This window comes from Macrotis lagotis, chromosome 2, assembly GCF_037893015.1.
Source record: "Macrotis lagotis isolate mMagLag1 chromosome 2, bilby.v1.9.chrom.fasta, whole genome shotgun sequence".
Classification (NCBI taxonomy): Eukaryota; Metazoa; Chordata; class Mammalia; order Peramelemorphia; family Peramelidae; genus Macrotis; species Macrotis lagotis.
In genome coordinates, this window is record NC_133659.1 from 243,255,201 (window position 1) to 243,282,890 (window position 27,690).

Consider the following 27,690-nt stretch of genomic DNA (forward strand, 5'->3'; position numbering starts at 1 on the left):
AGTGTACTTGTCTTCCTACAATCCATGGAATACATTTCCATCTTTTGTCATCTTTACCTCAGAGTATTTTTGATTTGCACCAAAAAACCCTGAATGAGTAAATACTGAACGGATCAGATTTGTAAATGTATTTATATATCTTGAATGTCCCTGGGGAACTGGTATTGTTTATTGTTCCTGATATTGTTTATTTATTTTGTAGTTTATGCATTTTGAATAGGATTTCCCCATAGTTGCCTAATGGATTTTGTTGCAGATATTTTTCTGGTGCCACAGTCACACTTGGTTCCTTTGCTGATTCTTTTCATTTTTTTTTAAGTTTTCACATTTTATTATGAATTCAACACATGATAAGAAACGAATATTCCTGTGTACCTAGAGCAGAGGGAATTACATATAAAACTTTTAAAAGTCCAGGTCCATGTGGTAAAGATTAAGTCTTTTAGGTTTAATATTAAAGTTAAGACATGGTGCTTTGCTTTTCTGGCCCTTTAAATCCCTTCTGCTCTCTTCTGTGCACTTTTATTTTTAGATCAATTTTATTATTATCTTTTAAAAAATTCTACTAAGTCCCTTGTATGCTTCTCTGTCTCAAAAGTATAAACCTCCCCCCCAAACCCCCCCACAAAATTCAGCAAAAATAATGAACACATCATTTTGAAACTCTAATGTGACAAGTAATGTTCATATGATCCCCCAAACTAGTAGGTGCCACCCCGACTGACTCCAGGTTCAGGAACAGGATTTTTATCATTTTAAAATGAGAAAGGTTGGGAGGCTAGGTGGCACAGTGGATAGAGCACTGGCCCAGGAGTACCTGAGTAATAATTACCCAGCTGTGTGGCCTTGGGCAAGCCACTTAACCTCATTGCCTTGTAAAAACCTAAGTGTATATATATATATATGTGTATATATATATATATATATATATATACACATATATATGTGTGTGTGTGTGTGTGTGTGTGTGTATATATACATACATATCCCCTTGGGGGCAGCTAAATGGTACAGTGAATAGAGCACTGGCCCTGGAGTCAGGAGAATCTGAATTCAAATCCAGCCTCAGACACTTAATAATTACCTAGCTGTGTGGCCCTGGGCAAGTCACTTAACTCCATTGCCTTGCAAAAACCTAAAAAAAAAGAGAAAGGTCTTCCAAACTTGCCAGCTTGACCTTCAACTGCAAATAAGACTTGAATTAGAAAAGCTGGAAAAGGCCGGGAAGCTAGGTACCCTTAAGGGAGGACAGCAGCGGGTTAAGCCTCTTCCCATTTCCGCCGCTGTCCCAGAGGGCGCGCTCCCGATGCGCGGGGGCTTCTGGGTGTTGTAGTTCCCGGGCCTCTCCCGCCTTTTCCAGCCGGCTGAGGAGGGCCCTGCCTGCCTGCCCTGCCCAGTTGAGAAGCTGACTCCCAAGCCGCAGATCTAGCCGCCCTTTCTCAGTCTGCCCGGCGCGGCCCTGCCAACCAGCTCCCACCGCCACTCCTTGTGGTCTCAGCTCTGTCCCAAATCTAACCCTCCCGGTCCCCATCCTCGGCCTGCCCTTGATGCGCAGACGTAAATCCGCGTTTGGGGCTAGTAACCCCATTGCCTTGCAAAAACCTAAAAAACAAAGCCAGATCCTGGAAGAATGAGGATTGCTGAAGTGCCCTCCAGTTTTCATTTTTGTGCTTGTCTTCCCCTGAACAGCTTTTTGATAGGGACTAAATGCTTCCATCAAACTGTCTAGCCTTGAAAGAATTAAACCAAATCCATGTTGGAAAAATCATCCATTTTGTGACTTAAAGTTCTACATTCTGGAAAAACTTTTTTCATATGATTTCAGGGAAATACTGCAAAGTGTTCTGTACAAATTGTACTTACAATCTACTCTTCAGTTTTGTCATACTTTGGCTAATGAGAATGAAGAAATACCCTGTGGTTCAAGATAATATAACTTGATTTGTTCTTCATGATTATGAGAAAGCTTTGTTTTCTATCATTTGGTGTCCTTATGCCTATCGAAGGGCCTTGAATCTGACTTGTTATGCAGACACATGCCTCACTAATAGATTTGTTCAGTTATGTACTACTCCACTTTCTATCAACTTCACTCATGACAGTGAGTCAGCCAGGAGGTTAAAAGAAGGACCCTGGTCCTGGAAGCATTCTCTTGTCAATCAATCCCAGACACAGATAAAGTCATAATTTGATAAAAGTTGCTCCAGATGGTACAAAAAAAAAAAAGGAGAACGAACCTGCAAGCATTACCCAATATGAAGGAAGAAATAAAGACAAGGCAAAATCTAAACCAAAAACACAGACTATTCTCACTTTTGCTCAGGGAGCAACAGGAAAACAAGTGTTTTTATTGTTACAGAAAAAGAACACCTTGCCAAAGATTGTAGAAAGATGTGGGACTTAAAGAATAAGAACAAGGGGAACCCTGGGAGGACCCAAAGAAAATCTATGTGATGGGCATGGAATAAACTGTAAATTCTGGAGAAAATTTTGTTTTTTTCCAACCTGGATGTCCTTGCCTTAGCTATCCCAGTCTTTGTCTCTCCCCACACTAGTGCACCATATATTCTTCTTACAGTTGGAGACACATTTTGAGATTCATCATTAGAAAGAGGTGCTTCTAGTTCAGTTTTGACAAGAAAACCAGATTGAAACATTAAATGTTGGTGTCTCCAGTGAGCTCCCAAATGTCCTCAAACGATCCTCTCATAGTAGAATATTCTTTTCTACTTATGCCTAAATTTCCCAAAAATCTGTTAGATCAAGATCTGCTCTTTAATCTATTTCATGCTCCCCTGGTGGCTCCAATTGCAATACACTTCCCTGAGAATTCCTTCTTGTGGTTACATTCAAAATGTCTAAGAAACTCCCAAGGATGATCAGAATATTCTAATATCCCTGACACTCAATGGGTTGTCTCATCCTCAGATATAAAGTTGTTGAGAGCTGCTATTCTGGATCACCATTAGAACTAAAGGAGGACATCACTATCTGTTCCTTAGTAATTCTTATCAAGGGAAGCTATCACAGTATTTTACACATTATTGACTCTATTAGGATATTATTATTTCATGCAAATCTCAGTGTAACACTTCTATGCTGTCTGTTAAAAAATCTAAGCCAGGCTCTGTTGGTAAATCTGTTTTTATCATTTTATGCAGGATTTATACATCACTAATGCCTATGTTACACTTAAGACATCCAAAAGTTCTAAACCCAGGCTTCCATTCCTTGTGATGCAACCTGTTTTTCAGTGTTAGAGTTGTGTTCAACTTTCTTTAGAATTCCAATTCATTGAGCTCCTCAAATCTGTTTGCCTTTACTTGAGAGAACACACATTACCTCAAGGATATATGGAAAGCCCTTCCTTGTGTGTGGGAAGGTTCCACTTTTTTATTTTTGTTTCAGCATTCCTTTTTAAACAAATGTGTTGATGATCTATCTCCTACTGGCAGCCCCTGATGATGAGGTTTGTCAGGATGACAGCTGTGACCTTCATCAATTCCATCAACCTTGCTGTAATCTCATTAGCTCCCATGGATTTAGCATCATCTCTATGCAAGTGATTCTCAAATATGACTCTCCTGACCTAATCTCTTGCATTTCTAGGTGCAGAATTGGATGTCCAGGTATTGGGCATTTTCTCTGAAGGCATTTGGCATTCTGCTCACCTTCCTTTAGGTCCCAACTAACATACCATAAGATGTCTTCCCTAATCAATCTCTCCTCTCTCTCTCTCTCTCTCTCTCTCTCTCTCTCTCTCTCTCTCCCTCTCTCTCTCAGTTTTAGTAAGGCAATGGGGTTAAGTGGCTTGCCCAAGGCCACACGGCTAGGTAATTATTAAGTGTCTGAGACCGGATTTGAACCCAGGTACTCCTGACTCCAGGGCTGGTGCTTTATGCGCTATGCCACCTTGCTGTTGATTATCTTCTATTTGTCCTATTTATAGCTTATTTTGTAAATTTTTGTTTGCATGTTGTCTCTCCTATGACTGTTAAGCTCCTTGAGGGCAAAGACTGTCTTTTGCCTCTTTTTATAGCTCCTGTGCTTAGTACAATGCAAGTACTAGTAGATGCTTAATGTTTATTGACTGAGATTGTCACCTCTATCATGCTCACTATCTCATTTATCTTCAAATTCTCCTTGTCTTCTGACTGGTTTCCTACAACCTACAAACATGCATTATCCTCCACCAAACTCAAAAAACTTTCCATTATTCAACTATCCATTCCAACTAGCTAACATCCCCCTTCCTTTTGTGCCTCTACCTTTAAAGAAGGTCATTGGTGATAGGAACTTGCACTTTCTTTTGCTATGCCATGCAGGATTACCCAAGATAGAGAGGCCACAGAGGACAAAAATGATCCATTGGAGAAGGAAATTGCAAATTTCTCCACTATCTTTTCCAAGAAAACTCCATGGGTACTATTAAAATGATAAAAGATATGACACTGGATGATGAGCCCTTAAGGTGAGAAGGTAGCTCCAGACAGAATTAAGGAACTTAGATCAGAGACAAAACAAGCTCAGCTACAAATGTGAATTAACTCTTTTGTCTCATGTAGTTTTCATTTGTGATTTCTTAAAATATAGCTCTGGGAAAACCAGGCTTTGATAAGGCCCATTGCAATTCAAATGGATCTACTAGACTTTGCCCTTAAAACCAAAACATTCTGGCTTTCTCAGTTTGACTGAGGCACTGAGACTGTTAAAGACAGCTTATTAAAAAGGTCAAGGTCTCCCACTGCATCCAGGACCATCTCTTGTTGTCCTGTTCCATATCTGGTCACCAGATCCAGATGACTTCAGAAGAGAAAGTGACTTTGCACAGCCCCCCCTTTTACTTAAATTTAATTCACTTATGCATCACCGTACTCTTGAGAACAAGAACAAGCAACTCTGGTTTTCACTGATTGGCCAATAATAGGTCCCAGCCCAAGCCTCACTTGATCATTGTTTGGGCTTTGATAGCTCTGAGTAAGTACAAAAAGCAATTGCTTCTGTTCTGACCAGAAACTCTGAAGGTGTTCCCTCTAAGACAGATTCTTTTGTGAAGGAAAACTAGGCTATATTTTGCCTCACTTCTTACCTATCCTTTAATTAATTTATTAATGGGTATGCCTCAGAAACACTGAGGCCTGGAAAAACCTTAGCTTAAAAAAGGTCAAGCTGGGGCAGCTAGGTAGCACAGTGGATAAAGCACTGGTCCTGGAGTCAGTTCAAATCTGACCTCAGACACACAATAATTACCTAGCTGTATGATCTTGGGCAAATCACAACCCCATTGCCTTGCAAAAGTAAAAAAAAAAGTCTTCTATGAAATTGCACTTCCTTTCACTTTCTTTTTACTTTTCTATAATAATTTCCACCATAGATCACATTTGACAACTTTTTTTGATGAGCTTTTAGTGAAGGTAAATCTTCTACCTCTAAAAACGGTTCATTAAATTTCAGAACGACTCTTTTATCAAGTTGAAAATGTCTTCTTCGAAACTTACATCCATTACTTCTAGTTTTGCTCTTTGGGGCCAATTAGAACAAGGCTAGTCCCTCTTCTCAAAGATAGCCTTTCAAGTATAAAAACACATCTATCATGTGTCCCCTGAGAGTTCTCTTCTCCAGGCCAAACATCTCCAACTCTTTCAAATAAATAATCCTCATACAGTATATTCTCTAGGTAGTTCACAATCATGATTGCCCCTGTCTTCATCCTCTCTAGCTTCCTAAAATGGACCCAGAATCAACAAAATTTCAGATATTATCTAACTAGAATAGACTCTAATGAGACCTCTTTATTCACCTCTTTATTCCTAGAAGATATTCTTTTTTTTTTAATGCTGTCCAAGATAGGTCTATTTTTTGTCTATCATATCATTGAGGTTCATTAAAACCCTCAAATCTTATCCAGAAAAACTTACCTTCTAACAATGTCTCTACCAGCTGATACTTAAGTTAACTTTTTGATTTCAAGTACAAGATTTTATAGGTATAAGATTTATATACTATGACCATAATGTAAATTTTATATTTATTATTATCTATTACTTGTCCCTTATATTCTACAATTTCATTAAGTGGGCTTAGGGAAATGGAATTGATCAAAGGTTCCCTAATTATTACTTCTCCCACAAAACCCTCCACCATAATAGGACAATAGTTCAACAACTCTTGTGGGGTTTTTTTGTGTGGACAACTAGCCATGAATGGCCCAACTAGTTCTGAATTTCTCCAGTTGGGCTGGAGTTACTTTCAACATTTCTTTCGTTTCCTGCCATTCAGTCAAGTATTAGGTATGTGAAAGGTTTAAAAGCAAAGAGCACAATTCCACAATCCCACTCCTCTGAAAGCTGTCCTGCAGAGACAGCTTGTGGAGAAACAGCCTGGCTAAAAGGACTAGTGGTTTATGAATAGGTCTTTAAACCTAGGAAGTTGGGCAGGTGATCGATCAATCACTAAACTGAGAGTATTTTAGATACCTGTGTTCCATAATACAATTCTGTACTCCCTTTACCTCTTTCCCTTCATTGTGAGTAAAACCCTTTTTAAAAACCAACATTTGTTTCTGTTAGAAAAAAATAGGATCTCTAAGCTTCAGCCAGGAGAATGGGGAAATTGGAGATGTCTGGGACAGCAGCCCAGTTTCTTTAGGTTTCCAACAGAGATCTGGTAAAGAAGAAAAGAAATTAAACCTCATATTTCTTTCATTAATTCAGCAAATATTTATTGGCCAATTTATATCACATAATATAAAAGTATGTGTTAAGAACTATATCAGATATGCTAATCCATTCCAATCCTAGCTTTTTGGGAAGCATTCTTTCCTCCATCCCTGTTTTCCACATCCCCTGGGATACAGGGATAGCTCATGCCTCAGCTTCTGAGCCTAGACTGTTCTACTTCCAACCTACCTTTGAAAGTCATTCTAGGCCACAATGGGTTAACTTTTCTAAGAAAAATATTTTGTTTTGGAGAAGATATTGGTCTTTCTGTGGTGGGGAATGGAGACTTAGCTGCTGTCTGTGCAAGCCAACTTCTGCTAATCTAAAAGGCATTTTGAGGGACTTGCCACCCATTTTTTGTCCCAGTCATCATAGAATCTAAAGAGTTAAAAGACTTTAGTGATTTAGTTGACATTCTCACCTCTATAGCAGTAGTTCTTAACCTTTCTTCTGTTACAGTTCCTTTTGGTAGTTTGTTGAAGCCTAAGGACCTCTTCTAAGAATAATATTTTTAAATGTATAAAATAAAATACAGGATATTACAAAGGAAGTCAATTATATTGAAATATAATTATCAAAATATTTTTATAAAGCAAAAATGAGATCATAGACCTCAAACTAGGAAGGAACCTTTGCCTCACAGTATACATCTCAAGGGGTCAGCAAGTTTTGCCTTGATTTTCCTCATTTCATGATTGGGACTCAGCCCTGGGATATTTCCTATCTCCATTCTCTTTTATTTCTCTTTTCATTTCATCTTATCCCATATCCTTGACCTACTATTCCTTTCTCCATCCTTTTTCATCAAATATCTCTTTTGTTTCTAAAATAATTAGTAGGAAAGGGGAAGAGTTTGAGGGGAGTAAACAGAGAAGACTGGAACAAAGAGTAAATTACACCTTAACATCTTGGTCAATATAATTTAAAGTCAACTATTCTTTTTCCTCCCCATCTGATATGACACAAACTTGTGACTGGTTTTATTTTTTTTTAATTTTTTTTTTTTTTGCTAGGCAATGGGGTTAAGTGGCTTGCCCAAGGCCACACAGCTAGGTAATTATTAAGTATCTGAAGCCGGATTTAAACTCAGATACTCCTGACTCCAGGGCTGGTGCTCTGTCCACTGTGCCACCTAGCTGCCCCTGTGACTGTTTTTATTGCAAAGGATATCTGGCAATCTATGTCTCCGTTGCTTCAAACTCCCCTAGGTTGGAATTTTGTTGATAATGCTTGAAGAAACCACCATGATTGGTCAAATCATAATCATCTATTCAGTGGCAGATAAGACTCATAGCACTCTGTGATGTGCATGGCTCAGGCATTTCGGGATTGGTATCAATGTCTTCTTCTAAGTCAGATTTCTCCACTCCAATTTCAGTATTTTCTTCCTGCTTGACCTTGAGGTTGTTTTCTAGTTGCTCTTCAGCAATCTCTAGTTCTTCCTCTGTATGCAGAATGGAAACAGTTTCATGTGGCAAATTTGAGTTATACAGACCAAATTTAGGTTTACAACCAAACATTGCTTCATAGGGACTTTGCTGTAAGCCAGCATGAATGGCCTGGTTTTTCATCATTTGCACAAATCGCAAACCTTCAGCCCAGTGAGGTGAATTGTTACTCTGCATCCAGGTATTCATCAACTGCTGTACCTCCTGGTTCACTTGTTCTATCATATCTTGGCTTTGGTTGTTTTGAGATTTTTCATGGATAATTTTCAGGTCTGGCCACATCTGATTGAGCTCACTGACAATATGGTTTGCAAATTCTCTGTCACTGTCAGACTCCAATACACTGGGTGCCCCAATAATTGAGAAAATGTCTAACAAGACACATGCCACCTCATGAGCCCTTTTGGATGTTAATGGCCGTAAAATAATAAATTTTGTTAAGCAGTCCAGATAACTTAAAATAAATCTGAATTTTCCATCAGCATTAGACTGCATGTCAATGAGATCAACTTGGCATCTGGAACAAATTACCTTAAAATTCATAGGCTTTGCTACAAGACCTCTTTTGGGCACTGGATTCTTCTGATGACACTGTTTGCACAAAGTAAGATATAATACAATGACTTCTTTTGTAACATTTCCATATTTTCCTTGCAATTCTTTTAGCATGCGAGTCCGTCCACCATGTCCAATACTGAGATGTGTATCGTGAAGAATGTCAAATAATTCTTCCTTGTACACATAATACCGTATTCGGTCTTGCTCTCCATGAGCTGCCTCAATCAGTTTCTCAGTACCATGTATAGTGATCACATCATATTTTGCTACACGGCGGTAGTCGCGGGATGACCTCTTACCCTTTTCTTTGGCTTCTTTTACTTCTCTTAGTGTCTGAAAGTACTTTTCCTTAGAAAAGACCTTGCTGTTGTAACTTTTGCTTTCAACTAACTTTGTTACTCTTATGAGGAACTTCTCTCTCATGCTTCTTATCTCTGATTCCACCTTGCTTACCCTTAAATCACTAGCTTTGCCATCTACAACACTCTGTGACATCATAGAAAACTGAAGAAGTGACCCTAAGAAGAAAAAATAAATAATTTGTTTTAAAATCATTGCCACATCCAGAGAAAGAAGATCCTTCCTGAAATCTCTCCCATTCTTTTTACATCTTTCATCTCAACGCATTTCAAGTTTTTTCCACTCATACTTTTTATGTTTTCCCATTATATTTCATCCCTGCTTGAACCTCTCTAAACCAAAGCAGGCTGGAAGAAATGGGGGGGGGGGAAGAGTTACAAAAGCAAGAAATAAACTATTGTATGAAAAAAACTATTATAAATTGTGTAGTTTTGGGGAAGCTAGGTGGCACAGTGGATAGAGCACCGGCCCTGGAGTCAGGAGTCCCTGAGTTCAAATTCTGACTCAGACACTTAATAATTACCTAGCTGTGTGGCCTTGGGCAAGCCACTTAACCCCCTTTGCCTTGCAAAATCTAAAAAATAAATAAATAAATTGTGTAGTTCTGAATATTATTAGCAAGTTAACATTACTGTATCCATACACATTCTAGAGAAAATTTTTTATTCTAATTTCAGCATCAGCATGGAAAACAAGAGAACTGAAAAGAAATTATACATAAAAGTTAAAAAATCAATTGGAGGGCGGCTAGGTGGCGCAATGGATAGAGCACGGCCCTGGAGTCAGGAGTACCTGAGTTCAAATCTGACCCCAGATACATAATAATTACCTAGCTGTGTGGCCTTGGGCAAGCCACTTAACCCCATTGGCCTTGCAAAAAAAAAAAACTAAAAAAAATCAATTGGAAATACACAAAATGCTCTAAATCATAAATAAAAAATATGTAGATTAAAACTCATACCCCACCAAATTAACAAAGATCATCAAAGATTGAGCCATTTTGGAGGAGCTGTGAGAATTTGTCCTTCAGCTGTTCAGTCATGTCTGACTCTGTGACCTCATGGACTATTATAACACTCCAAGTCTTTCCATCTTCCACTATCTCTTGAAGTCTGTTCAAGTTCATGTTCATTATTTCCATTATGCTATCCATCCATCTCATCTTCTGCTGTCTCCTTTTCCTTTTTCTTTCAATCTTTCCAAACATCAGAGTTTTTTCCATTGAGTCCTGTCTTATTATGTGGCCAAGTACTTAAGCTTCAACTTCAATATTTGACCCAGTGAATAGCCTGAATTAATTTCTTAAGTATTGGATGATTTAAGCTTTTTGCTGTCTCAAAGTTTTCTCTAGCACAATTAATTCAAAAGCATAATTTCTGGAGGGTTCAGTTTTCCTTATTCCAACTCTCACAGTTCTACATTGCTAACTGGAAAACCATAGCTTTGACTATATGGACCTTTGTGGGCAAGGTGATATCTCTGCTTTTTAGTATGCTGTTCTCAGTTGCAGTCACCATCTGTAATGATCTTTGAGCCAAAGAATATAAAATCCATTTCTTCTCCCTTTATTTGCTAGGAAGTGATAGGACCAATCCTATCAAAATTTAGGGGTTTTTATGTTACACTTAAGCCAGCTTTTATATTCTCTTCTTTCATTTTTATCAGAAGGTTTCTTAATTCCTCTTTATTTTCTGCCATCAGAGTGATATCATCTGCATTTCTGAGATTGTTGATATTTCCCTTGACAACTTTAATCTCAGTTTTTGATTCTTTCAGCCTGGTATTTCCCATGATGCACTCTGAAAATAATTTTTTTTTCTGTTCTAAATAATATTTTTTCCTCCCAATTACATGTAAAGACAATTTTAAACATTCAGGTTTTTTTTTAATTTTTTTTTTTGCAAGGCCAATGGGGTTAAGTGGCTTGCCCAAGGCCACACATCTAGGTAATTACTAAGTGTCTGAGGCCAGATTTTAACTCAGGTACTCCTGACTCCAGGGCAGGTACTCTATCCACTGATCCACCTAGCTGCCCCTAACATTCAGTTTTTAAAAATTTAAGTATTAAATTTCTCTTTCCCTCTCGCACCTCCCTCCTCCCTAAGACAATAAGCAGTTATAGGTTATATACATTCAATTATGCAAAACATGTTACCAATTAATGAAAGATGACACAGCTACAAAGAAAAATCCCATAAAAATATGTAAAGTAAAAAATAATATGCTTCAGTCTACATTCAGACTCCATCAGTTCTTTCTCTGGAGATGGACAACATTTTTCAACATGAGTCCTTTGGAATTATCCTGGATCACTGTATTGCTTAGAATGGCAAAATCATTCACAGTTGATCACTTTACAGTATTACTGTTACTGTATACAATGGTATTCTGGTTCTACTTACTTCGAGTTGAATCAGTTCATATAAGTCTTGCCAGGTTTTTCTGAAATAATCCTGTTTGTCATTTCTTATAGCACAATATATTCCATTAAGATCATATAATCACAACTTGTTCAGTTATTCCCCAATTGATAAGTACTCCCTCAATTTCTAATTCTTTGTCACTACAAAAAAAAGCTGCTAATATTGTACAAACAGGCCTTTTCCTTCCTTTTTAAAAAATCTTTTTGGTATATAGAACTAGTAGGGATATTGCTATATCAAATATTTGTAGTTTGGTTGTCCTTTGGTCATAGTTCCAAATTGTTCTCTAGAATGGTTGGATCAGTCCACAACCTTTGCCAACAATGCATTAGTGTCCCAGTTTTCCCACATCCTTTCCAACATTTATTATTTTCTTTTTCTGTTATATTAGTTGATCTGATAGGTGTGAAGTGGTAGTTCTGAGTTGTTTCAATTTGCATTTCTCTAATCAGAAGTGTTGAATATTTTTTCATGATTACAGATAATTTTAATTTCTTCATTTGGATACAGCCTGTTTGTCCCCTTTGAAAATTTATCAGTTGAGGAATGACTTACATTGTCATAAGTTTGACTCAGTTCTATATGAGAAATGAAGCTTTTGGGAGAGATACTTGCTGTAAAAATTGTTTTCCAGATTTATGCTGTCTAATTTTATATCTAGTAATAATTGTTCTCATCTTTTTAAAAAGAATTATTTATTTAAGGCAATGGGGTTAAGTGATCTGATAAAACTCAAACAACTATGCAATTATTAAGTGTCTGAGGTAGGATTTGAACTCAGGTCCTCCTGACTCCGGTGCTCTATCCACTGAGCCACCTAGCTGCCCCTGTTCTTTTATCTCTTGTATAAATTCTTTCATTCTCCATCATTTGACAGGTAAACTATTCCTTGTTCTCCTAATTTGTTTATGGTATCACTATGTTTAAATCATATACCCATTTTTATCTTACCTTGGCATACTATGTAAGATGTTGGTCAATACTGGGTTTCTGCTGTTTTCAGTTTCCAGTAGTTTTTGTCAAATAGTGAGACCCCCAAAAGTCTTTAAGTTTAACAAACACTAGATTGCTATTTGTGTCTTGTATAACTATTTAAAAAAATTTTTGTATTTAAGGCAATGGGGTCAAGAGTAACTTGCCCAAGGTCACACAGCTAGGCAATTATTAAGTGTCTGAGGATGGATTTGAACATAGGTTCTCCTGACTTCAGGGCCAGTATTCTATCCACTGCACCACCTAATTTCTTTCATTGATCAACAGATTATTTTGTTTCTTCATTGCTTATGCTAATTATTTCAATTTCTTTTTTTCTTTCATTACTATGCTAATATTTTCAGTACAATCTTATTGATAACAGGCATCCTTGCTTCAATGGGGAAGGTTTATCCCCATTATTGATAATGCTTGCTGAGGGATTTTTAGATAAATATTATTTACCATTTTTAAAAAATCTATTTATTCCTGTGTTCTCTAGTGCTTTTTGTTAGGAATGGATGTTATATTTTGACAAAGGCTTTTCCGCATCTATTGAAATAAATTTCTGTTGCTTTTATTTATATGGTCAGTTATGCTTTTCTTCCTCATTCTTCTCTTTCTCTCTTGTCTCCACCCCCCTCCAGAGATCAAAATGTAAACTCAGAAGAGGACAACAATATGAAAATCTCTATATGCAAAGCCTCAGTGAGAAATCTGAATTGGTTGAGACCAATTGGTCCAAAAAGAGTTCAAGAGAATTTTAAAAATCAAATAAGGGGCAGCTAGAAGGTGCAGTGAATAGAGTACTGGCCCTGGAGTCAGGAGTACCTGAGTTCAAATGCGGCCTCAGACACTTAATAATTACCTAACCCTGTGGCCTTGGACAAGCCACTTAACCCCATTGCCTTAGAAAATCTAAAAAAAAAAAATCAAATAAGCGGGGGCACCTAGGTGGGCCAGAGGATAGAGCACTGGCCTTGGAGTCAGGAGTACCTGCATTCAAATCCAACTTAATAATTACCTAGCTGTGTGGCCTTGGGCAAGCCACTTAACCCCATTGCCTTGAAAAATCTAAAAAAAAAAATCTTTAAAAAAAGTCAAATAAGAAATACAGAAGAAAAATAAGAAAAAATGAGAATTATGCTATAGAATCATGAAAATAAAAGTCACTAGTTTGGTAAAAGCAGCACAGAAAATGGAAAAAAGATGTATATTCAGGAGTATCATCTTCCTCTGTAGAGATGTAAAGCTCTTTATTGAATATATCCTTTCCTGTTTACCTTTTTATACTTCTCTTAATTCTTGTATTTGAAAATTGAGTTTATCTCTTGTTTTTTTATCAGAGATGTTTGAAGGTCCTCTATTTCATTAAATGTGAATTTTTTCCCTTGAAGGATGATGCTCAGTTTTGCTGAGTGGTTAGTCCTTGGCTGTTAATACAAGCTCCTTTGACTTCCTAAATATATCTCAAGCTTTCCAATTCTTTAATGTAGAAACTGTAAATCCTGAGTAATCTTTACTGTAACTTTTTGATATTTGTATTGTTTCCTTCAGGCAGCTTACTATATTTTCTCCTTGACCTGAGAGTTCTGGAATGTGGCTCTAATAATCCTGGGAGTTTTCATTTTGGGACCTCTTTCAGATGGTAATTGGTAGATTCTTTCACTTACTATTTTACCCTCTGGTTTTAGTATATCAAGATAGCTTTCCTTGAGAACATTTTTGAGAAATGCTATTTAGGTTCTTGATCATTGCTTTCAAGTAGTCCAATAATTTTTTTTTTAATTTAATATTTATTATCATTTTGTACAATTTTTTTACACATTAATAAAATATTCTTGTTTAAGAGTAAAAAAAATACCTCCTCCCCCAAAAAATATAGACTCACTTGAGCGACAAAGTAAAGGGGAGAGGAAAAAATTAAAATTAAAATAAAAAAATAATAATAATAACAATTGTATGTATGGCTAGGTGGCACAGTGGATGGAGCACTAGCCCTGGAGCCAGGAGCACCCAAGCCAATATCCAGCCCGGTACACCCAACAATTACCCAGCTGTATGACATGCAAGCCACCCCAACCCCACTGCCCTGCATAAACCAAAAAAAAAAAAAAAAGACCAAAAATAAAATAAAACAGTAATAATAGTACACGTGGCTGGATGGTGGATAGAGCATTGGCCCTTGAGCCAGAAGCACCCTGGTCCAAATCTGGCCTCAGACACCCAAAGATCACCCTGCTATGTGGTTCCAGGCAGGCCACCCAGCCCCATTTGCCCTGCACCCCCCCCCAAATAATAATAGTAATAAAAAATGTGCTTCAGTCTGTGTTCCAACACACACTCAGTTGTGTGTGGATCACATTCTTTATGATAAGTCCATCACAAAAGTTACTTCCATATTTTTCCACCATTGCCATTGCTGATCACAACTACCTCGTTTCATATTTCTCCACTACCATGTACTATATTTTCTCTCTCCTTTACCTTTTTTTTTTTTTAGGTTTTTTCAAGGCAAATGGGGTTAAGTGGCTTGCCCAAGGCCACACAGCTAGGTAATTATTAAGTGTCTGAGGTCGAATTTGAACCCAGGTACTCCTGACTCCAAGGCCGGTGCTTTATCCACTACGCCACCTAGGCACCACACCAATTTAATTTTAAAGGAATTATTTTCTTCAGTTACCTTTTGTAACTCCTTTCCTATTTGACCAATTCTGCTTTTTAAGTGGCTCTTTTTTTGTTGGTTTTGCTCATTTTCAATCCATTTTGTGATTTTTAAAGTTGAGCTCTGCTCCTGGAATTCAAGGGAACACTTCTTGATCTAGGATCAGGGTCTGGCCCCTAACCTGCTGTACCAGAGGGCTAGAGGCTTCACATCTGGCCTACTATGCCTTTGAACTGCTTACTAGCCGTAGAGCCTCAATAGTTGACCTGTCCTGGGGTTAGGGGGTCTACTGATGACTTGTTCAGATACCATCTGTGCTTATGTTCTCTTTTTACCCAAGTGAGATAAGCTTTCCTAAAGTCCTTCTAAATTGTCTTGAGCTGGGAAATTGTTTGACTCCATCCTTTTATAGCTTCTGCTGCTCCAGAATTCAATTTGAGGTGCTATTAAAAGTTATCTGAAGGGGAATTTGGGAGAGTTCAGGCAAGGTAACAATATATATACAACCCTGTCATACACTTTTCCCAATCTTAAACCAATAAGTTGTTCTACATTTAATTCTGACTGTTGCTTTTTGTCTTGCATATAGGATCCACAGGAGACAAGTAAAATGATTTCTCATTTCTTTGAGGATTTGTCACATTTTGTTGTGATCCAAAAAAGGCATTAGTGTAGTCAATGTCACAAGTTTTTTGGTACCTCCTTTGTTTTTTCTATAATCCAGTGAACATTGGCAGGTAATTTGGTCTCTAGGTCCTCTGCTTTTTTGAAAAACCAATTTCCTCTTCTAGTAATTCTCTGTTTACATAATGCTAAAGCCTAATTTGCAGAATCACACCTTGCTGGTGTGATTTGAGTGCAGTTGTTTGGTAATTTGAACATTTATTGGCACTCCATTCTTTAGGAATGAAACTGTAAACCACTGAAGTATAGGATTAAAATAAAATAGGTTAGGGGCTATTAGGTGGTCCAGTGGATAGAGCACCAGCCCTGGAGTCAGGAGTACCTGAGTTCAAATCTGGTCTCAGACACTTAATTACCTAGCTATGTGGCCTTGGGCTAACCACTTAATCCCATTGCCTTGCAAAACAAATAAATAAAATAGGTTACACATTAAGTTTTATTCTCTAGGATTTCATAAAACTCTAGGTGAAAGCCTTAAGACAACCTTGTGCAGAGGAAGAGCAGGATATTTATATAGGAACAAAGAAGGAAAGGGAGAACTAGGAAATTTAGACATAAATAAGACTAGACAAAACATTAACACCCCCCCCCAACCACCACCACCATTCTATGAGGTTGTACAAATTTTAATCAAAGAGTATCATCCTTATGCAATCTTATTTTATCTAAGGGAAGACTCATTCCTTCCTGGATTAAAGTACAAGGAGGGCAGGACAAGTATTCCTTTCTAAGTCTGACCAGGAACATAGTTTTGAGAAACTTATTATACTTTGACATTCCTCCATTTTGATAAAAGATAATGTCATTATATCATCTACAGATTAAGGAGAAATGAAGAGCATCTTGGAGAAGGAAATAGAAAATCTTGGAAACTTAGGGTTTCTATAAAGTTTATGACGGGCACATTTAGAGTCAAAGAGACAAGTTACAAAGATCAAAAGGGGGCAGTTCTTTTTGATTAAACAATCTGTACTAATAAGAAGCATAAATGGTAGAAAGTAAACAATAACATAAAATTCTAGTTTATTTTTTTCTTCTGGAGGTATCTCATATGTTTCTGTATCTCCAAATTCTAGACCTGTCTTCTCATTCTACTGTTTTCTTTATTTCTTTGCATTACCAATTTAAGAAAATCTTCTTATCTCTCCCTGATTATCACAGCCTTGACATGGCAAGGGGTTTGAATAGTTCAATGAAACTATGACTACCTACCCAAGACTGACAGATCATAGTGGAGAATTCTGTTAAAAGGTGATCCATTTGAGAAGGCAATGGCAAACCACTCCAGTATCTTTGCCAAGATAATCCTAAGAACAAATCTAAAATTATAAAAGAGATGATGTTGAAAGATGAGCTCCTCAGATCAGAAGAGGCAAAGGGTAAATGAAATAAGGGTTGCAGAATGCTATACACACTATTAGACAAGGTCAATATACCAGTTTAATTGTTTTTGCTAAAAAGGAGAGTTTTATAGTGGCATGGGAAGTACTGAAAAGTGACAATGTTTAATAAAATCATTAAAACATTTTCTTGGGGCAGCTAGGTGGCGTAGTGGATAAAGCACCAGCATTGGAGTCAGGAGTTCCTCGGTTCAAATCTCAGACACTTAATAATTACCTAGCTGTATGGCCTTGGGCAAGCCACTTAACCCCAACTGCCTTGCAAAAACTTTAAAAAAAAAAAAAGAAAACATTTTCTTATAAAAGGTCTGAGTTTCACTGTCCTTTTATAATTTGTAATCACAAAGTTGAGTTTTAAAGTGGAGATGCCTTTGAGATACTTTTTTCAAAATAGCCCCTTATGAGCATTGATGCAGATAGAATGTTTTTCTTCTAACATTCTATTATCTTCTGTGCATTTCAAAAAATTACCTTCCTTCCCCCCCTTCTTTTTCAACCCTACTCCTACTTCTTCATTCCCTCTCCCCCCACAAGACTGAGTAAGAAACAAAATCCTTGTAACAAATAGAGTCAAGAAAACAAATTCCCACTTTGAGTAGGTATGAAATTGCATTCATGATGCAATCTATCATCTCTTTATCAGAAAGTAGGAAGCATGTTTTATCATCACAATGGAAGACTATATGATTAACTTTTTTATTTAATACATTTTTGTATTTTGAACTTAATAAAAATGGACATTTTCATATATATAGTATAATTCACAAGAAAGGATAGTATATGAAATCAAAAATCTCCATTTTTACTGTTACTTTTTACTTTAAATCTGTCCTCTTCTTTTTGTGTTGCCTTCTAAAGTTCCTTCAGTTGTGCATTTAAAAAAGTTTCAATAAACCTATTTTTGATATTAGTAATTTTTCTGGACAAAATTGATTTATGTATAAATTAAATGAATTTTTTCATTAAGATACAAAAGTCACTTTGAAACAGGATTAAAAAATAAGCCTTGGTAATCCCATTTTACACAATATGACAAGTAAGAGACTAGAATGGTGTTTCTTTGCAAAATATATGTGTATTTTGTAGGCTGGCATCACAGGAAGTTCAGGCTCTTGATGTTACAATCAAAGGGCACTGTGATCATCTGGCATTCTCTCAATGTTAAACTTAAGGTTAGAAATTTCCCTGATGGGAACTCTAGATTCTTTTCTTAAGGTCTTGATCAATTGTAGCCATAATGTAACACTTGCCCGAGTGACTTTCTGAGCTAAGCAATCATTTGCATGTTTCTTTGTGCTCATTCAGAGCTATTTGGTACTTCTCTTCCAGTTTTAGTCATTACACAGTCAACTGACTGTGGAATGCATTGGGAATACAGGGAATGCATTTGGGATTTTTGATTGTACTAAATTCAACTTGGCTTTGATGGAGAAGCTGATAAAGTTAGAATCAACTAAAATATAGGAAGAACAAGCAGGATGGGTGCTGGGGAACTTCTTTGATAGCACTGGGATCTTCTCTTTCTTTTTTGATTTTAATTGCTTTTTCATTTCTCTTTAAGCATATTAAGTCCCTCCTCTACTTCCATTTGCCTTATAATAGCTGATTCAGACCACTCACAATCTCTCATCTTGCAAACTAAGTGTCCTTTCAGTCTTGCATTTTATCATTTTTGGGTGGTTTCTCAATTTTAGTATGTGTTGTAGAAGCAAACACAACATTACTATTTCTAACCCTACTGCCAATTAAAAACTGGGGGAAAAACTAATATAACATAAGCACTGTTAAACAAAATTAATCCACAAAGTGGTCATGTTTAAAAATGTATGTCTTGGGGCAGTTAGATGGTGCAGTGGATAGAGCATGGACCCTGAAGTCAGAAGGACCCGAGTTCAAATCCAACATGACACTTAATAATTGCCTAGCTGTGTCCTTGGGCAAGTCACTTAATCTCATTTCCTTAAATAAATAAAAAAAAAAGTGTATGTCTCTTTCTGCACCTTGAGTTTATTTCTCCTCTGTCAAGAGGTAGGTAAATATACTTCATCAAAGGTCCTCTGATCAATGGGCATATCACTTAAATGTTTCAAAGTGAAACATTTAACTTTGCGTTTTTCCTGTATAAATTGTTCTGATACTACTCACTTTACACTTGCATCTATTTATTCTTTCTAGATTTCTGAAACTATCTTTTATACCACATCTTATAATGCACCAATATTCCATTACATTATGTACCATAATTTGTTCAGCCATTCCCCAATTAGTCGCTTAGTTTATGATTCTTTGCTATAATACAGAGAAAGTTTTATTTTTTTTATGACCTTTGGGGATAGAGGTATAAAAAAGGGATCATTGAGTCTAAGGATCTGCATGACTTTTGGAGCATACTTAAAATTCACTATTCATTCAACTGAGTATTAGTATATTAGTCATTTCAATTCCTATTAACAATTTTTTTTATCTTTTCCAACCTAAAAATATAAAGTAGAAACTTTTATTTGCTCCATTGAATTTCTCTATTAGTAATTTTCCATGTTTGTTGCAGAGAGAATGTTGACAAAAACAGTTTTAAGTTGGCAGTTTAAAGTATGTTCACTTGGTGAACTCTTGGTGTGTAACCTTTTATTTTTTTTTAGGTTTTTGCAAGGCAAATGGGGTTAAGTGGCTTGCCCAAGGCCACAAGCTAGGTATTTATTAAGTGTCTGAGATTGGATTTGAACTCAGGTACTCCTGATCCAGTTGCCCCACCTAGCCACCCCAGTTTGTAACCTTTTAATATGTATACAGATCAGCAAGCAACTTATAGCCCTACTAAGTACCTTGGGAAAATATGTCAGATCAGATAGTGTTCTGGTCTTAGAGTAAGGAAGACCTGGAGTCAAGTTTTGTTTCAGACACAAACAGGATATATGACCTAGGACAAATCACTTAACCTCTCATTGTCCTAGACAACTCTGTATATAAATGAGGAACTATCCCCACAAGATTATATACAAAGGTAAAAATTTTATAATCCATTTATTACCAAAATGAGTTCATGGTTTACGACTAGATTGTCATCAAAATCAATCAAGGATAATTCCAGCTAAAAGGGAGGTGTATTTCAAAACAAATTGATGGGACAAGGTGATTTTTCTTAAATCATTAGAGATCCTTGTAGCAGTTTGTACTTTAAAACTTCTATTTTACTTTTAAAAATTATTAAACATCAATTTTTCTCTTCCTTCTGATTCTCATCCCCCCCATTAGTTTAGACTTCTATGGAATTTAAAATTTTACAAAATACTTACTTCAATATTTCTATTGCTATTATTATCTCCATTTAAAAACTGAAAAAAAAATGAGGTTCAGAGATTTTAAATGTCCTGTCCATGTTCACACAGCTGGGATTTAAAACCAGATTTCCTTTTTTTTAAATTCAGTACTCTTTCTCAGATACCCCAAGACCATGTGAAATGGGTCTATTTTTTTTTTTTAGGTTTTTGTAAGGCAAATGGGGTTAAGTGGCTTGCCCAAGGCCACACAGCTATCGGATTTGAATCCAGGTACTCCTGACTCTAGGGCTGGTGCTTCATCCACTGCACCACCTAGCTGCCCAGAAATGAGTCTATTTTTAAAAAGGGATGTGTGATAAGAAAGCACATGAGCAAATTTAGTTAGAATTTATATAGCACTTTAAGGTTTGCAAAGTGCTTTAGAAATATTATCTCCTTTTATATTCAAAACAACCTGCGGAGGAAGGTGCTATTATTATCATAATTTTGGAGACTAGTACCACATTTCCCTATGTATAAGACACACCCTTTTTTGAAAATTTGGGATCTAAAAACTGGGAGTGTCTTATACAGTGGTTATAGATTTTTTTTTACTTGCATGTGCCACTTGCATTCATTGTTTCACATTTGTTACCTGTATATCACATTATGTTTTGCCATGTTCTTCCCAGAAATAGCTCAGAAAAGATTTTCTTACAGTGCAAAAGTTAATGGAAATCTGGAAATCATGCTGCTGAACATAAACTTGGTTCTCCTCCAACTGAGAAAACTATCTGAGACTGGCTCCAGGAAGAAGAAACCCTACTGAAAACCCCACAGCAGAAGAAGGATATGAGAGGCAAGTCAGCAAAATGGCCTGATTTAGAGAAGAATCAAAGCTATGGATTGAAGAGCAAAGGGCCATCCACAAAGATGGTTCTGTTTGAGGCAAGAAGAATTGCTGATGAAAAAGAATGACTAATTTCAAAGGAGGACACATTTGGTACTTCAGGTATGTGAAACAGAATGGACAAAGCATGTGTCCATGCACCAGACTTGCCCAGGGAGAACTTGTAGTCAACTACAGACCAGAGCACAGGTAGGAGAGCAGTCAGAGCCTCTCCTAAGACAGTGATTCATCATCAAACACAGAAGAGGATGAGCTAATGGAGGGAAGTTTTGACAGCGATGAGTTGTATGAATTTTATGATGAATAAAACATGTTCAATAACTTTATATAATACATTTTTTTTCAAATTTCAGTCCCTAAAGATAAGGTGTGTCTTATACATGGGAAATATGGTAAGTTAGAAGCTGAATTTGACCCCTTCAGGTTTTGAAAGAACAACTTGAAGGCACGGCTAGGTGGCACAGTGGATAAAGCACTGGCCTTGGAGTCAGGAATACCTGGGTTCAAATCTGGTCTCAGACAATTAATAATTACCTAGCTGTGTGGTAATGGGCAAGCCACTTAACCCCATTTGCCTTGCAAAAAAAAACCCCTAAAAAAAAAGAACAACTTGAGCAAAGGCATTTAGAGAAAATAAAAGGATTAAGGAATATCAAAAGGAATTGTAGTTGTCATTTAATCTTGTCCAACTTTTCATGATCCCAAGGACCTTCGACTTTCCTCTATTTCTTGAAGTCTGTCCAAATTCATGTTCATTGTTTCTATAACATCCATCACATCTCCTGCTGTCCTCTTTTCTTTTTACCTTTCCCAACATCAGGGTCTTTTTCAATGAGTCTTATTTTCTCATTATGTAGCCAAAGTACTTAAGCTTCAGCTTCAATATTTGACTATCCAGTGTAGCCTAAACTAATTTCTTTAAATACTGATTTGATGTCCTTGCTGTCCAAGTCACTCTCAAAAGTCTTCTGCAGGGGGCAGCTAGGTAGCACAGTGAATAGAGCATTAGCCCTGGAGTTAGGAGGACATGAGTTCAAAGTTGACCTCAGACAATTAATTACCTACTTGTGTGACTTTGGACAAGTCATTTAACCCCATTATCATGCAAAAACAAACCAAAAAAAACCCCAAAACTAAAAAGAATCTTCTTCAGTATGACAATTCAAAAACATCAATTCTGTGTGCTTCAGCTTTTTCATACAATCCAACTCTCATAGCCATACATAACTACTGAAAAAATCATAGCTTTGACTAATATGGACCTTTGTTGGCAAGGTGATGTCTCTGCTTTTTTAGTATGCTGTTCAGATTTGCTATAGCTTTCCTTCCAAGGAGCAAATGTCTTTTAATTTCATGATTACAGTCAACATCTGCAATAGTCTTCAAGTACAAGAATTAAAGAACAGCAAAGAAGCAAAAGTTGGTCATACTACACAATGTAAGTAAAAGATAAATGAACAATCAGAGAGTAAATTAATAGAATAAATTGGGACAGACAGCTAGGCAAGTGGGGCCACAGGAAGGGGGATGTGCCTTTTAGACTAAGGAAAGAAAGTCAAGCAGGATTACTACAAGAAGAGATAATTGGGGGTGGCTAGGTGGCACAGTGGATAAAGCTCATAAATGCTCATAAATTGGTGAGTGGATAAACAAGTTATGCTAAATAAATTTGATGAAACATTAATGATCAACTAGGATTCCAAATGACTAATGATGAAGCATACTACCCATCTTATGTTACAAAGATGAAGAAGGATTCAGAATGCAGAATGAGACAAATATTTTTCAGGTCATGACCAATATGGAAATTGTTTTGATTGACTATATAGGTGGACCAGATTTTGTTTTTCTTGTGTTCTCAGTGGGTGGGAGGGTGATATTAGCTGACTGGAAACTCTGATCAACATATTTAACCACAATTCCTGAGGATGCATGATGAAATAATGATTTCCATCAGAAGTGATATATTCACGAAAGAGATTGAGTCATTTTTTTAGACCTAGAAATAATTTTGTATGACTATATATGTGTATAACAGAAGTTTTGTTTTTCTTGCAATCTCAAGGTGGAGAGGAGTAGGTAAGTGGGAGAGGAAGAAGGCTGATCTTTGTTTGAAAATAAAATTTGGGGTGGCTAGGTGGCGCAGTGAATAGAACCCAGGCCTTGGAGTCAGGAGTACCTGGGTTCAAATACAACCTCAGACAGTTAATAATTACCTAGTCATGTGGCCTTGGGTAAGCCACTTTAAACCCATTGCCATGAAAAATCTAAAAAAAAAAATTATATTTTTTTTTAGGTTTTTGCAAGGCAAATGGGATTAAGTGGCTTGCTCAAGGCCACACAGCTAGGTAATTATTAAGTGTCTGAGACCGGATTTGAACCCAGGTACTCCTGACTCCAAGGCCCGTGTTTTATCCACTAGGCCACCTAGCCACCCCATAAAATTTAATTTAAAAAACAACAAAGTGTATGAGCCATTTAAAAAAGGAGGAGATATTATAACAGTCCAGGAAAAAGATGGTGAGGACCTGAAGCAGAGAAAGCAATTAATCATTTCTTCTACATTTTAGGGGGTAGGAGTACAGTATTCCCATAATCTGGAAAATCCACATAAAATGTTTTGGCCCTTCCTTCATACCAGAGAAGAATTTTGAATTTTTCCCTTTTTCTTTTATGGGATGCTACCTATACCTTACTATAAAATTTGGGTTAAGTATTTGTTTATAGGTTTTGTGATATCTGATGGTCTTACTATGTTGTCTTTGACTTCTGCAAAACAACCCTAAAATTCCCATTTAATTTTTTAAGCTGACCCCCAATATTTTGAAATTGCAGTGGAGGAAGTCATGATGTGGAAGAGATAACTATTAGATTTGGTAAATTGACTGGATATGTGAGGTCAATATGAGAGAGAGGATAATAGCAAGGCTGTGAACTTAGATGGCTAGAAAGGATGGTGGTACCTGAGATAATAAAATGGAAGTTCATCAGAAATATGCCTTTTGCAGGGAAAGATAATGAATTATGTCTTAGACATGATTATTTTGAGATGGAATGGAATATCCAGTCTGAAATATCCAGGAAGCTGTTAGTAATGTGTGACATGTTCAGGAAAACCCCTAGGCCTGAATACACCATTCTAGGAATCATCTAAGTAAGAAGACAATGGAACCAATAAGGATTTATAAGAGTTCCAAGTGAGAAAATATAGAAAGGAAAGAGGAGTACTTTAGGACAGAGTTTTGGGAGTCATTTATATTTAGTGGTTGCAATATGAACATGAAAAGCACCTCAAGAAAACTATCCCTAGTAAAGCAGTAAATGTATGTAAAAACTTGATCATAAGCTCTTTGCAGGGAAAAAGAGTGAAATGGACTTTGATACTCTGGTGAAAGATTTTTTCCTGGTGAGAGGTTTGGTATTGGCTCTGAAAGATTATATGTACTGTGTTATATTGTAGTGGACTGACCCCGGCATCCAAGGTGATGGCTCCATAGCAAGGAAGAGTTTTGGTTCACTGGCCAAATTCATAATTGAACTGGGGGGGGGGGGTCCATACCTTGTAGTAAACAGTTTAAGTGTGAACTCCACTTTTCTAAGATCTGTGATCTTCTTTACTGCCAACTCCCTACCCCACCCCGAGATGGCTCTCATAATTGGGGAGGGGAATAAAGTTTTATAATTGCTTTTGTTACTGTAACTTTTCAGCAAATATATTTTTTGTAAAAAGTAATTGAAGTTAATTAAATCAAACTGGGGCACTCATCAATAGTGACTAACACCTGGGAAAACACAGCAGCCAAAAGCTTTAGAGGATCATCATCTAACTCCTTAGGATTATTCCTGGATCCTTGAAAGGGAAGTTATAGCTTTGTTCTGGGGAATCTGATTCATCTCTGTGAGTGAGAGGGGAAACAGAATTCCCTAAGTTTATGAGGGCTACATGCATTAAAGACAACTGTTAATCTGTTAATTGACCATTCCAAAAGAAGTTGGTAGATGAAAATTGGAAGGTGGGTCCCTCTTTAGTATCAGGCAAATTTTATTGTTGTCCCAGCTCTCCGACTTATTATTCCAACAAAGAAACCTATAGCCATTGCTTCAAAGCTCTGGTACAATTAGTCTATTTTATTTCACCCTTTCAGCTGTTACAACAAGATGGAGGAGGTGTTACAAAGACACCTCTGTATGAACAATGGGTTTATCTCTATCATAGGAGTTTGGCATTAAGAATTACTTCAGGGGCAGCTAGGTGGTGCAGTGGATAAAGCACAGGCCCTGGAGTTAGGAGTACCTGGGTTCAAATCTGGTCTCAGACACTTAATAATTACCTGTGTGCCTTTTTGCCTTGCAAAAACCTAAAAAAAAAAGGAAGTGATAATTGACTGCAAAGATTTTAGTCCAATAAATAGGATAGAAATGTAAATACACACAGATCAAGCAAACTAAACTGAATATCTCAACTAGAAAGGGGAAAAGTGAAATCTTGCAATGATTTGCATCCAGATGCAAATGAAGTTATTTGGTTCTAAGTACAGGCTAATTTTTGTTAGAGAGACTACAAGAACACTGTCCACTCTCTAGGCATTAGGGAGAAGAAAGTGTTCCAACAAGAAGCAGAAATAAAGCTTCAACAGAAAAAGTATCATCTAATGTAGAGCATCACCTCTTCATGGGGATGCTGGAAAAAAGAAAATTATAAAACAGAGGAGAAAAGAAAAGAGAACAGTTACATAATCACGGCTTAAATATATATGTATATGTATATATACACATAAATATTGTATATATATAGTCATTTATGTATAAATAGAAAATCTCATATTAACATTATATTCTAATGTATTTTTGTTTATTTTACTAAATATTTCTCAATTACATTTTTATCTGAATCAGACAGCATTGGGTATTGTGCATTACAGTTTGGACTGACACTGCAATTGAGCCATAGAAACTCTAAGATCAGAGATCATCTAACAAGTGTCCAAAGAAGGTAAGAAAAAAGGGTAAGAGTTGGAAAGTTCTTGCTCAGAGGTACTGATGCAATCATTTGTAGGCCTGATTTCCAGAGGTTTATAGTCTTCTGGGGAATGTATCCAAAACAAGGGTTCAGGAAGATTCATTTTCTTGCCTTCAAATTTGGCCTCAGGTGTTGATCAGCTTTGTGACTGTGCAAGTCACTTAACCCTGTTTGAATCAGTTCCTGTAAAATGAATTGGAGAAGGAAATGGCAAACCACTCCAGTATTTTTGAAAAGAAAACCCCAAATGGAGTGACAAAGACACAAGGAAAGAAAACAGAAACACCCCCCCCTGCCACTCCCCTCCAAATAAATGACAAGAGCTCCTTTCTGCTAATTCATTAGCAAGTCTTAGGCATGAAACTGAAGACTAGGAGGGCATAGTTGTATTTTCCTTCCTGAAGGCATGGGAAACAAAAAGTGGAGAATAGAGCTCTGAGTTTGAATCCAACTTCAGACACCCTGAAGCTAGTCACTCAAACTCCATTCCTCTTTATGGCACCTATCTCCCAAGGTAAATTGTGAGAATCAATGAGATATTTGCAGAGTGCTTAGCACAGGGCCTGGCACACACAGGTTCGCCATATATGCTTGTTCCTCTCCCTATTCTCCCTCAAGCACTGAAAAAACTGGCAGATTTGACTGTTGAAACACGGTTAATATTTTTTTTCCTTAAGTCATGCAAAATGGGAAAAGTACTATAAAACTGAAGAAGGGAAAATACCCTAACCTTCAAAAACAGAAAGAGAATAGGGTCTGCAAAATGCAGACCAATGAATTTGCCTTTAACTCCAAAGAAAATTCTACAATTAAAGAGAGTGTTGATTAACATCTAGAAAGGAAAGCAGAGATTAATAAACATGTCTTCATCAAGCAAAATATTTTTTCAGTAAAATATCCCATACTTTATTTGTGGAGAAGATGGACAGATGTGGGTGAAGTGATCCAGAACTGGTTAGAATAACTGTTAATAGTCTAATGTGAATCTAGCAAGAGAACCACAGAAGCACTTCAGAGATATTGAGTTTAGTCCTGGGCTATTTAATCTTTTATTAACAGTATGAATAAAAGCCTGGATGGTATATTTATCAAGCTTGCTGTTGATCCAAAGCTTGGAGGATCAGCCAACACAATGGATAACAGAATCATAATTTTTAAAAATCTAGAGCACTCATCCACTTATCTTGATGCAGGGGAAAATGAAGAGAATTGTGAAAGGAGAAACTGGGTGGAGATGTAAATTGATTACCACCTACTCTTGAGATGTAAATTGA

At 36.8% G+C, this 27,690-nt stretch overlaps 1 protein-coding gene across 1 annotated transcript in view; it reads right to left on the reverse strand.

The window, feature by feature from the left end:
• Nucleotides 1–1,415: 1,415 nt before the first annotated feature.
• Nucleotides 1,416–27,690, reverse strand: part of KRBA2 (KRAB-A domain containing 2) — a 31,758-nt gene continuing 5,483 nt past the window's right edge. The window contains exon 3 of the mRNA XM_074221013.1: nucleotides 1,416–9,243. Within this exon, the coding sequence (XP_074077114.1) occupies nucleotides 7,991–9,243 (1,253 nt within the window). The 3' untranslated portion in view covers nucleotides 1,416–7,990. The remainder of the gene's footprint in view (nucleotides 9,244–27,690) is intronic.